This window comes from Oryctolagus cuniculus, chromosome 8 (genome assembly GCF_964237555.1).
Source record: "Oryctolagus cuniculus chromosome 8, mOryCun1.1, whole genome shotgun sequence".
Classification (NCBI taxonomy): domain Eukaryota; kingdom Metazoa; phylum Chordata; class Mammalia; order Lagomorpha; family Leporidae; genus Oryctolagus; species Oryctolagus cuniculus.
The window spans coordinates 102819316-102832613 of NC_091439.1; the positions used below are offsets into that span (position 1 = coordinate 102819316).

The following is a 13298-nucleotide window of genomic DNA, read 5'->3' on the forward strand; positions in this document are numbered from 1 at the left end:
CTCCTTTTATAGTCTATATGTATACCATCATACCAATATTGATTCATTCCTAATCTAATACTTTGAAAGAACTTTATCAAATGTTCTGAAATAAAGTACTTATATCATAACACAATAAAAGATATTTATGCTCTTTATAAGGCAAATAATATAATTATCAGTTTGATCATTTCTACTAATGACTTATTTCTTGATTGCCCACAACTCAAAGATAATATTATAGACATGGCCCACAAGCCTTGTATCAGGAGGATGGAATTTCAGAGCACAAAACGTATACAGAAACAAATACACATAAAAATTCTAGAGAAGTAAATGCACTGAATTCACCCGAAGGGATCTCAGTCTAACCCGTCCAGCAGCGGGAGGTGCTAAGGGGAGTCAGATCCATGACTTTTGATCCTTTGAAGACACCAAAGGCACTTCTCGCTGGAGACAAAGAAGGAATCTACCTTCCTTAAAATAAAGCAGCCCCCCGTGTGGGGCACCAGAGAGAGGTTTTCCTTTTCCTTCTGCTGCGTACAAGAGCCTCTGGACGTTCCCTGCGACAAAGGCCACTTACGAATATTGTCTGTGTTCTCCCTGACAATGTCAGTCTTCAAAAGGTTATCAGCCAGCACAAAAGCACTTTCCTCCACGGTGTCAAGCAACATGGTGGCCGCGCGCAGTTGATCACTTGCAGTCAGGTCTCTCCATGCATTCAAAGCTTGTGGCTGGAGGAGGTTGTTAACTGTCTCGACCATAGCCTACAAAAGGATGAACAGAATGACAGAGGTCTCTAGTGAACCCGCGTAGCTGTCAGAAAGCCAGGTGTACATGTAGCCCAGCAAGCACGGATCAGCAGTGTGCATGAGTTCAGTATTGTCCCAGCCTCCCCTGTGACATGCTGCAGCAGAAGCATTCATTATTTTGCTCTGTAAAACCCTAGCTGAGACTTCGCAAGGCAAGGGGAAAACCTGTTTTTGTTTTGAAGGACAATAAATAGAGCCATGCTTCCTCTTTAGAATCAATAGCCCAGGATTCAATAACACTGTGATTACGTAATTAAATTATTTGGCTCAGGAATCATTGACGTGTTATTTAAATCAACAATTTTACCATATCACCTGCAGAAAATTGGTTTCTTTTTTTCCCTACACATCACCATACACACAGATGCTGAACACAACAGAGATTAAAAGGACGATTATAGTCAGGACAATACAAGAATGTGTCGCCTGTAGGCTGAAGACTCGCAGAGAAAACCAAAGGCTTTTGCTTGGTTCTTTTTAGCCAGGTAGCAGAATGTCAGAACGGGGAAACTATCAAAGCATACATATTCCCAGGGGCTTTGGGTAAGTTACATATGGACAGAAACCTTCTTCATGCTGTTTACTGCTGGGGAGAGTAATAAACTTCACTACCTCTGGCCCTCAGGTGTTTCTTCTTAAGAAAAAAAATCATCAGTAGGTACAGGACACATAGAGAGAAAACTCCACATTTCTCATTGCTTCATGGAAAAGAATCATCTCTGTAGTTACAATTTATATATTTCCTGCGGTTTGCTTTATGCTCTGGGTCACAAAGGAAAAACAGGTCTCCCGATAAGGTCTTGAGTTTCATTCAAACACTGAGAATTGCAAAATAGGAAAATATAACACCTGCAGTTTGAGAGTGATCATTCCCGAACCGGTTCATTATGAAATATGCCTCTACTCCAGGAATAAAGGAGAATAAACAGCCAACACAGACACAGTTTCTAAGCAGCAGGTACATTTTAAAAGAGGACTCACCTTATTGACACCTTGGCAGAGGGGTTGGGAGATAGGAGAGAAATATTCTTTACACTGTAGTGTTTTCTTGTGGCTGGTGTTTTCATAGTAACCAAGTAAGAACTGTTAAAAATGCAGCCCCATAATGAAACACCTTGGCTGCCAATTAACACCAGCTTCAAAAACTAATTCACCTTTCGACAAAAGTTGTTTTTCTTGACATTTTCCCAACTATTCCAAATTCTGACCAAAAATCAACATCAGTGGACTTTTTAGTAAATTAGTCCCACTCACAATTGCATACTTTGCATCATTCAAAAACTCCAAAACCACAATCAAGCCACAACCATCCCTCGTGAGCTTCAAGACAGGACATTTTCTCAAGGGGCGCTTAGCTCTGTCATTTATTCTGAGTTTAAAGCAAGACCCAGGAGCCAGACAAAAGTATTTCCGATCACAACAAAATGAACTGCTTTCCAGGAAGTTTTCTGTAAGTGTAATGCCAACAGGACATGCCAAAAAAGAGGTGCCAGTTAGGAAACAAACACATTATACATTTTCTGCAGCCAGAAAGAGGACTCAGGGCTCTTGCATGCAAAGAAGTATTGTGTCCGGCTTTAGAAGATCCCCTGAATGCATTGCACATGCTCCGAACAGCCCACGGGCAGCAACAAGTCGCTCTGGTCTCTATAAGGCAGTCATTTTAACGGGTAAAAATCTGAGTAATTGCTCAACACTCATACTGAGTGACTTAAATCTTACCTCAGGTAAAATTTACTGGGGATTATTATTGCTGCTTTAATTTGTCTTTTGACCAAAACAGGCAAATTGAGAAAAAAAAAAAAAAGAACAACTGTGGTCAACTCCAAGAACATTCTAGATAAGATCCTATTGTGCAGCTCACTAGGCTAATCCTCCGCCTGCGGCACCAGCACCCCAGGTTCTAGTCCCGGTTGGGGCACCGGATTCTAGTCCTGGTTGCTCCTGTTCCAGTCCAGCTCTCTGCTGTGGCCTGGGAGGGCAGTGGAGGATGGCCCAAGTGCTTGGGCCCTGCACCCGCATGGGAGACCAGGAGGAAGCACCTGGCTCCTGGCTTCGGATCCGTAGCAGCCATTTGGGGGGAAATCAATGGAAAAGGAAGACCTTTCTCTCTCTCTCTAACTCTGCCTGCCAAAAAAAAAAAAAAAAAAAGATACTACTGCAAGGTTAAATTGTAAAGAAACAGACCAAATCCCTCCCAACAAGGAAGTGCTAGGGCCAGAGCTTCAGTGCTGAAGGCCACCAAACACTGAGAGAAGAACTAACAGAAGGGGTGGCCCTGGAGTGCAGTGGGCGCTTCGCACCCAGCTCCCTGCTAATGCACATGGAGCAGCAGGTGATGGCTCAAGCACTTGGGTCCCTGCCATCCACATGCAAGACCCAAGGATGGGTTCCTGGTTCTTGGCTTCGGCCTGGCTCAGCACTGGCTGCTGTGGCTATTTGGGGAGTAAATCAGCGGATAGAAGATTCTCTCTCTCCCTCTCTCCCTCTCTCTCTGTCACTCTGCCTTTCAAATAAATAAATAAGTCAAAAAAAAACTAACAAAAACTCCCTGAAGCTCTTCCAAAAAGTCGAAAGGAAGGAATGCTTTTAAGCAGGTTTTAGAAGGCCAGCATGACTCTGATACTAGACAGGTGAAGACTGCAAGAAAAGGAAACCACAGGCCATGTCAGCAAACACAGATGCAAAGATCTTCAATGGAATTCCAGCAGGCTAAATCCAAGAGCACATGAAAAGGCCCATGTATCATGATCAGGTGCAATTTATCCCCACAATGCAAGAATAGTTCAACATAGAAAAATCAATTCATGTGATACACTTCACTAACATAACAAAGGACAGTATCCCAGGCTCTTTCCAACAGATGCAGAAACAGCATCTGATAAAATGCAACACCTCTCAAAAGGAAATTACCTCAACATAGAAAGTCCAATAGGAAAAAATGTCAGCTAACACTGAAGTCAACAATGAAAATCTAGAAGCTTTTCCTCTAAGAACAGGAACAAGGGAAGTGTGTCTATTCTTGCTACTCTTATTCAAGGTAGTACTGCAAGTCCAGCCAGAGCAAGTAAGCAAAATAAATTAAAAAAAAAAAATCCAAATTGGAAATGAAGTAAAATTGTCACTATCTGCAGATGATATGATCCTATATAGAGAATTCCTGAAAGACTCCATAAAAAAGTTTGGCAGAATCAATTTAATTATTTAATTAAATTCAGGAACCTGTTTACAAGTTTATAAGAGACCAAAGCTGTGCGTTTGAACTGACAGCAAATGATTCAAAGGCATCAGATATTAATTTACCTTATTAATTATATTACAAATGTAAATAAACTTACTGCAATTGAAAGTTGAAGGTCAACATTTTTTCACCATAATAAATTCTGGGGGCCGGCACTGTGGTGCAGTGGATTAAGACAACACCTGCAGCACCAGCATTCCGTAAATTTATAATACATTTTGCACAACTGCATCCTCTCCAATAAGGTATAATCTTCAGAGAAGCTCTATATTAAAGACTAAATAATTTCCAGGATTATTAAAGAAACAGTAGATTTAAAATATGGCTCTAGGGCTTGGGAGTTGGTGAGTTGTTACACAAATTTCAGATCCATTTACTTTGCTTAATGATAACCCAGTCATGATTGCCCAAGTGTAATAGCAAGAAATCTGAACCCAGGGACTGAGTAACAGTATTCTGCAGTGTTAACATCTGGGAGTGGGATTTGGAGCCACAGCCACTGCAGCAGTACCTGACCCCTGCCTCTCACTGGTTATGTAACATTGGGAAAGTTACCTAACATCCCCGAACCTCAACTGTAAAGTGGAGGTGAGAGAAATCATCGTTTCATAACATTTCCTGGCTCATAATAAATGCTCAAGGTATAATCTTATTTTTATTTTCATTTGACATCACCATCCAGTGATATTAAGTACAAATCACATCCGAGACTTGCTAAATTGCCACATTAAAGTGAGATCTGCAAGGAATAGCTCTTCTGAAATGCAATCTTTATAATGTGACCTCCGACACAACTCAACTCTGAAGAAATACACTACCTGAAGCTTCAAGTAACTGGAGCCTCGAGGCTTGAACAAAGTCCATCTTATCTGCTTTGTGCTCAATATACACTGTTTGCATTTCCTAAAGGATGCTGAAATGTCCCTGTTACCAGCAAAGCAAAGGTCAGGCAAACAGTCACAACTCCACAATGGTAATGAATATCTGCACTCGGGCTTTTCTTATACATCTGCGCATTATGCATTTGTAAATTTTACACAAAAAGGATGATGCCATAACTTTTTCTAAAGTTAGCTATTTGCATTATTTTCACTAGCTTAGCATCATCTATTTAAAAAACAGGTTGATTTTCATTACATTTGGTTACAATGAAATGAGCTTAAATATATTTGGAACCCAAGTTGGATGGAAAACATACAGTGAATTTGATAAAGTCTGAAGCAGACACTGAAACATCTGGGAATATCTCTTTAAGGTCCGATAGTTCTCATTGATTTCTCTTTTCTCCTATAAATTCTTTTCTGATTTGAAATGTGCACCCGAAATTGGAACAAAATAAAGTTAGCCCTAAATGTATCTTACATAATTTTTTTTATTCTCATCACAATGCCTCACTTCAGGTAAGAGAGGAAAAAAAATCACCTATGGTTTTGCTATTTAAAGATGAAAATAATCTAAACTGTTGAAAAGGAAAGTGTATCAATAATATCTTTGCCAGAAGCTAAATATTAACTCACTTCATCATCCTCAGTAAAGCCCTAGAACCTGAGAATGAGCCGGGCGTGGGAAATTTGCATTCTAGTTCTGCCACCAAATTTCAGCCTGCCTTAGGACAAATCCTGTTTTCCCACCATTCATCAAACCGTGAACTACACAAGAAAATAAGTGTCACAGTGTTTCAATTTGAGGGTAGGCAGGGGTGGCCATTATCCTTTTCATTATACAATTTACTGTCTACACTCTAAGTGCCTTTTGATTGCTTTTAAAAATCAAATATAAATTAGAGAGTCAAAAGTCATTTAGAATTATACCAGGATCATAGACACACCATATCCCTCTGGATATATATTTTACTACACACTACTGCAGCTCTTATCCTTAAATTCAGACCTCAGGCAAATTCATTTTACTAGTTTTACTCGGAGCATATAACTATACGTTTGTTAAGGATGTCATACACTTAACACATTTTTAAAAGGAAAATTTTATTTTTTTGTTATAACATCTTTAAAAGAACTCTGGTGGAAAATAGTTGCAAATCGTCATCATGACAACTTCTGCAGTTATCCCAAGAGGATGCGCTTGTGAGACAGCCTAAGATTCCTCAGCCAGAGGACACTCAAGAATCCATGATGCAAAGCACAGCGCTGGTGCTTCTCGGCCAGGTGAGCAGTAAATCTCTCTCACTCTCTCCCTTCCCTTGAAAACCACAACGGAAGCTCAAGAGAAGGGATGTCCTGTGGAAGACGCCTCGCTTTGCCACCACTGCATGTTTCTGCAGATGAGCTTATTAATTACGAGCTCAAGCTCCACGTGCTCCACGAGGTCTTCCATAAGCAAAACAAAATCCGCGCCCCCCCCCCCCTTAGGTCTATTGCCTGCTCTATGTTCTTTGTGTCACGACCTGTTACCCAGCAGTGTCTCGTATATTATTAACCAAGAAAACTGTCCTGGATCTCTCACTGAAGAGAAGGCAAGATTCATGAGACTGGGGGTCCAGAAGAGGGCTTAGCAACTCGTAGATAAGTGACTATTAGCCAGTGAAGATTCATACTTCAGTCAGTTTTCCCCATTTGCATTCTGCAGAAAAAAATACCTCAGAAGGAATTGGATTTATTATTATTATATTATATATATTTATTATTATTTTTATTATTATTATTATACAATAAGAGGACGGAGTATCTACGAAGGTCCAAACCTCGTAAATAGCTGTTATTTTTCTGAATCATTATTTCAAGAGTTTCCGTACCAAAAATGGCTGTCCTGGTTAGCTTGGGCTGCTATACCCTACTCTGGGCAATTTATAGACAACAGAAAGTTACTGCTGAGTTCTAGGATCAAGGCACCAGCAGATTCAGATTCGGTGCCTGGCATGGTCTGGTTTCTTCATTCCTGCAGGATGGATGGGACAAACTTTTCTGGGCCTCTTCTAATAAGGGCACTAATCCCATTCTTGAGAGCTCTCACTTTCTTTTTATTTATTTATTTTTGACAGGCAGAGTGGACAGTGAGAGAGACAGAGAGAAAGGTCTTCCTTTGTCCTTGGTTCACCCTCCAATGGCCGCCGCGCTGATCCGATGGCAGGAGCCAGGTGCTTCTCCTGGTCTTCCTTGTGGGCAGGGCCCAAGTACTTGGGCCATCCTCCACTGCACTCCCGGGCCACAGCAGAGAGCTGGTCTGGAAGAGGGGCAACCGGGACAGAATCCGGCGCCCCGACCGGGACTAGAACCCGGTGTGCTGGCGCCGCAAGGCGGAGGATTAGCCTAGTGAGCTGCGGCGCCGGCTGAGAACTCTCACTTTCACATTCCCACCTCCCAACACCACTGCACAAAGGATTGAGTATGAACACATGTGATTTACCAGGGGACACAATATTTATACCAAGGCATGCTCATTTTGTTACTTATTCATCTTTAATAGGATCATCCATATTTGTGTTTGGCTTTCTCATTCACCTATGATGTCTTCAGGGGAAAGATCGTGATATGTTTTCCCAGAGTAAATTTGTGCCTTGATTCATCCTGTGTACTCATTAACACTCATTACACAAAGATGACTTGCATGTGTTATCAAGTCATTCATGACAAATACTACACTACACCATGGAAACCTGAAAGCATCTTTATTTCTTTAGACGTTTTTCCATTGCTCCCCTAAATGTCATCTAAAAAACTGAAGTGTTCAGATATTACCATGACTTGGAAGGAAGACAGGCAAAATGAGAGTTGATTAAGGTAACCATCAGAGTCTGCAGAAGAAAAGCTGAAATGAACGTTGCTGTTGCTAATGTAGACCCCCATGCATAAAAATGCATTTTTAAGAGATTTATTTGAGTTACAGAGAGAAAGAAAGAGAAGCAGAGAGAGAGAGAGGGACAGAGACACAGACAGAGACAGATCTTCCATCCATTGTTCATTCCCCAAATGGCCACGTGGGCTGGGGCCGGGTCAGGCTGAAGCCAGGAACCAGGAGCCTCCTCCATGTCTCCCATGTGGGTACAGGGGCCCAAGTACCTGGGACGTGTTCTGTCGCCTTCTGGTGCATTAGCAGGGACCTGGATCAGACCTGGAGCAGCCAGGACTTCAGTGCCTACATGAGATGCTGCTACTGCAGGCAGTGGTTTAACCCACTGCGCCAGAGCGCGTGCTGGCCGCGTCACAATGCATTTTACAAAGAGTTTCCCAAAATGTTTTCAAGTGTACCAAAGCTAATTTTCAAAGTCGATCAGCAAGATTTCATTGAATACATATAATGTGCAAAGAACTAGAGAAGACATTCTTGCTAGATGAGGTTAGGAAAGAGAAAGAAAAAATGAAGCCTCCAATTCGCCTTTGCATGAAGCCAGAAAGACCACACCAAATAGAGTTACAGCCCACAACACTGCGACATAAAGAAATTGATTCTTAGTAGAGATAAAAAAAAAGATCCCAGAAGGCCTTTGCTTTTGAGTTAGACAGTAAAAGATAAATAAACTTTCCTGGACTCTTTAGAAGAAATCTGAAACTGAAGGAATAAGCAAGCTGACAGCAAAAAAAAAAAAAAAAAAAAAAAAATCAAATATTCAAAATCAAACATTTATCTACTCATGAAGTAACTGTTCTTTGAAAACTAAGGACAATTACTTCATGAGTAGATAAATGTAAACTAATAAATTGCTGACATTTTCAAAAACTAGGTAGTTATATATTTTACAAAGTTTACTTCTTTGTTTTTGATATGTTCTGAATGCATCAAAATTTCTCAATATAGACTGCAATGATTCTGAAAAAGAATGAAAAAGCTTCTTAATATAATTTTTTCAGTTGAGAATAAAATAAAATACAGCAAAAGTTTAAAATCATTACTAAAGAGAGCACTCCATACTCCACTCTATGTTTAGATATTGATTCAAACCAAAATTTTAAAGGTCAAATGTTGGAAGAGTCTTCAAAACAGTTTATAACTTGCAGTGTTTTTTTTTTATTAGAAGTCACGTAGAATGACTGATATTTACACATCTGATCAATAAACCTGGCATTCATTTTATAACCACTGTCATTTAATGTTATTAAGCATATAAAAACTACTAATCTCTGAACTCCCTTTTATATTACGGTGAAGTGTTGGCATTTTCAAGTCCTAATTAAAATTAAATTGTATAACACACCTGACCTTAATACAATAATAAGGACCTTTAACAATAGAACAAGGTTAAAAAAATTTTTTTCATAGAGAAGGCTGCCTACTTGAGACACCTAGAGTTTATAAGAGTACTATTTTGGCAAACTGCAGGTAATTATTTCACTTTTAAAATCTAGTTCTGTTTACAGTGAAATGATAGAATGTGGTTAAATAGATCTATATTGTGCTAAAGGAACTGAACATAGAGCTGTAGACTTGACTCAACCCTCTTACTAACTCAATACTCATATGACAAATATCAATTAAGCACCTTCACTGTGCAGTGTCCACTGGGATGCAGCAAGAAGGACAGGTGCCTCTCTTCCTGCACAATGATAATATAGTGAGCCCAAATAAATAAATGAGCAATTAAAATCCAACATATCGGGCATTACAGTAATGGAAACACAGAGTTTGCATTCTGTATTGGAAAGGCTCCATGAAGTAGGTGAATACCAAGTTCAAGTTCAACACTGATTAGAGAGGGAAGGGATACACGATATATTTACAGGCACAGAGAACCAAGGGAATAGGCCCATTGAAGGAACTGAAAAAGCTCCTAACTGTGGAGTTATGGGGCTCAGTGACCAGACTGGAGAATGAAGACTAGATTTCAAAGAGAGCTGCCAACCACGTCTGGGTATGAAGAGGGCTTCAAAAAGCTACTCGGGATAAGAAATACATGCTTTAAGATCTACTTGTCTGTTTCTCTTTTTAATTGAATCTTCTAAAATTTCATTTAGTTGAAAAGCAGAAGAACAGGAGAGAATTCTCATCCTCTGGTTCCCTCCTGAGATGCTGGCAACAGCTGAGGCTGGGGTCTGCCAAAGCCAGGAGCCTGGAACTCAATCCAGGTCTCCCAGATGAGTGACAATGACCCAACTATTTGAGGGCCACTACTGTGCCCCTCCCCCCAGGGTACACACTAGCTTGAAGCCAGAATCCAGAGCAGAAGCAGGACTTGAATCCAAGCGCTCCAACTTGGGATGTGGGCATCCCAAGCAGTGTCTTAGCTGGTAGGCCCAAAACCTCTCCCAAATTCTCCTTGTGGTCTAAGTGCATAATTTGCCTGGATAAATAGTAAGTTAGAGTTTAAAAAGGAAAGGATGTAAAGAAGGGAAAGAGGGAAGGAAGAAGGGAGGAAAAAAATAAAAGAAAATCCATGGCACTATGTGATCAGGAAACACAAATAGACTAGGCATGCCTGGGGAATATTTCCTGTACAGAAATCCCTATCATAACTGGCAAAGAGTTATAGCAATAAAAAATAATTTACACAATACGGTAGAAAGGACCAGCAAAATAACAGCTCCCTGAAGGAGTTCTTTATTCTGGATCAAAGAAATGAGTATCTCCGGCTGTTACTGCCGCCCTATCTTAAGGGGGGAGAGAGGGGGAACCTGTGCTTGTACCAGCTGAGCTGTCGTTTTAAAATCTAAATGCATTTCAGATTCCTCAGTGGGGCAACAAGGATGCACATGTATAGACTATGGCCTGGCAGAAATGGTCAATACAGGAGGCGGGGGAAACTTAACCGCATCTGCCATGGAATATTTATTCTAATTCACTTATTACTAATTCAAATGAAACAAGCCCTTGTATAGGTTTTCATGAGCTGTCTTTGAAAATTTGGTCCATTTTAGTTCAGGCATTTAAAATATAAATGCTAGCAAGTGATTCTTAATTATCCAAGTGAATACACTGATTTTACTTTTCTCTTGATTTTAAAACTTCATTGTTAGTCTTTCAAAATAGAACAAGGCTTTTTAAGGAGACTCCGGTCAACATTTCATTCATTATAAAGATTTCCTCAATGGTTTATTTCAATGTTAACGTTATATGCTTCCTAGAAATTTCATGCATTCCTGTCCTTACAAATTATCACTAGGTTATCAGGCACACATTAGTCTCTACTGCAATACAATGAAAATTCACACTAGGGTTGCTTCTTTCTCAAGACCTATTGTCTCCCACCCTCCTTCTGCAAGCTGAGGATTCACTGGCTTCTGATAGAGTGGCTGCATTCTGCAAACAGAAAAAAAAAGTTCTTGGAAAGTACACACTATCTTTTAATTCTTTCTGAGAACATAAAAAGAAATTACTGGAACGAGAACAGATTTCATAGGTACAATTTTAAGAAGATAACCATACTTCTCTTTTTTTTTTTAAGATTTTTTTTTTATTTATTTGAGAAGTAGAGTTACAGACAAAGAGATTGAAGAACGGTGTTCCATCCACTGGTTAACTCCCTAAATGGCTGCAATGGCTGGAGCTGAGCCAATCCGAAGCCAGGATCCTCATCTGGACCTCCCATATGGGACCATTTTTTGCATTTTTGCAAAAACACAATTTTAATCTACTCTATATTCACAGGCTTAATGCACTACTAACCATAATATTCAACAAGTAAAAAGTAAAAAGACCACAGTTCCACAGGAATATAAACAAGGGCCAAAAACAACAGTCAGATCATTTGACGTGGTGTTGTCTTCATGATTCTCTGTAAAGGCAAAGAGAACTGGTGTTCAAGAGACAGTAACACAAGATGGCAGCTAATAGGGGCAGAGATAATTTATGAAAACCGAACACACAGCCTTAAAATAGAATAAGGATCTAAAGGCAACCTTGTACACATTTAAAGTAGGGAAGTGATACATGTTCCAATGGTCAATATTTGTTGAGTGAACTCCTGATCTCAATATGAGCACTTTACATGCATTAACTCTTATTTTTCATGGTTAACACAGTACAATAGAGATTATTGTTATCTTCATCATACAATGAGAAAACATGGGCTAACATGGGATAGAACAAGGGTTTGAATCCATGCATTCTGACTCCAGAGATGGAGAAAGTAGAGTGTGCCAAGATATTCTAAATGATTTCTCAGCTTTTTGAAGTTGGCTGATGAGGAAAATAAAGGCACACAATATACAGATCTGCAGGAAGGCAGTGAGAAAGAACTCACTTAAAATGTGAATAGCAGAAGAAAAGCAAATTTTTGTTCTTGAAAAGGTAGTGGGGGACAAGCATTTGGCACAGTAGTTAGACATTGACCCCTGCACCTCATACAGGAGTGTCGAAGTTTGAGTACCCATTTCACTCCTATTCCCAGCTTCCTGCTAATGCAGATCCTGGGAGGCAGCAGGTGACGGCCAAAGTCCCCAAGTGCGAGACCCGGATGGAGTTCCCAGTTCATGCCTTCGGTCTGGCCCAGCCCTGGCCATTATGGGCATTCGGGGAGTAGATCTACAAATGGAAGATACCTCTCGTATGAATGTCTTTCTCTTTATCACTCTGCCTCACAAGTACATAACATAAATAAAAAAATTTTAAAGAGGTAAATGGTGTCAGTATGTGTGTGGTGTATTTGGAAGGGAAGGGTGTGTGAGACGTGATGACTCTAAACTTGCCTATTTTGAATGTAACTTATCTGAGTGTCACCAATTAGAAAGGTCTAGATGGTCCTGAAACTCACATGAAATATTCGTTCTAGGCATGAAGCTTAGGCCTCATGAAATGAAGAAGGCTTATTGAAGACACTGGTAGGTATAACATCACCCAGATAAACGGAGTAGAAGGAGAACTGATGGCACAGAAGCACTGTTAACATAGCGAGGAAAATGAGGCGAGACTAGCCAACGACAGAGATGAAAGCTCCTGGCCAGGAAAGGATGGCATCACGGAGGTCTAAGAAAGGCTTCCAGGAGACCTGAAATTAACTCAATCAGGAGAGCACCCAGAAAGCTTTTCTCCTTGAACTAGTAACAGTGAGTGCTCTTGTTTTCTTGTTTTGTTTCTCTGCAACTGGTGTAATGATTAAACTACAAATCACAGAGATCACTGCCTTAAGGTACAATCAGTCCAGTGTTAGCTATCATTACTTCAGAGCATTTTTCTTGAGCATTTAAAAGGAATGAACAGTATTCTAAGCTTGGGATACATTTTAAACAAAGCAGAGAAAAAACAGTCTTGGAACTGAACATTCTGGCAAGTGAAGCAAATAATACAGTAAACAACATTAGGAATTAGAAACTCCCAAGTAAAATAAGAGGAAAATGGGTAAAGTGGGAAGAGTATAGAGATTCAGGGGTAGAACTGGA

General features: G+C 40.1%; 1 protein-coding gene across 20 annotated transcripts in view; it reads right to left on the bottom strand.

Moving 5' to 3' along the window:
• ADGRL3 (adhesion G protein-coupled receptor L3) overlaps nt 1-13298 on the bottom strand; it is an 870273-nt gene that overhangs the window by 132702 nt on the left and 724273 nt on the right. For all 20 annotated transcript variants that reach the window (XM_051819791.2, XM_051819792.2, XM_051819789.2 and 17 more), the window contains one exon: nt 563-746. In XM_051819791.2, the coding sequence (XP_051675751.2) occupies nt 563-746 (184 nt within the window). The remainder of the gene's footprint in view (nt 1-562; nt 747-13298) is intronic.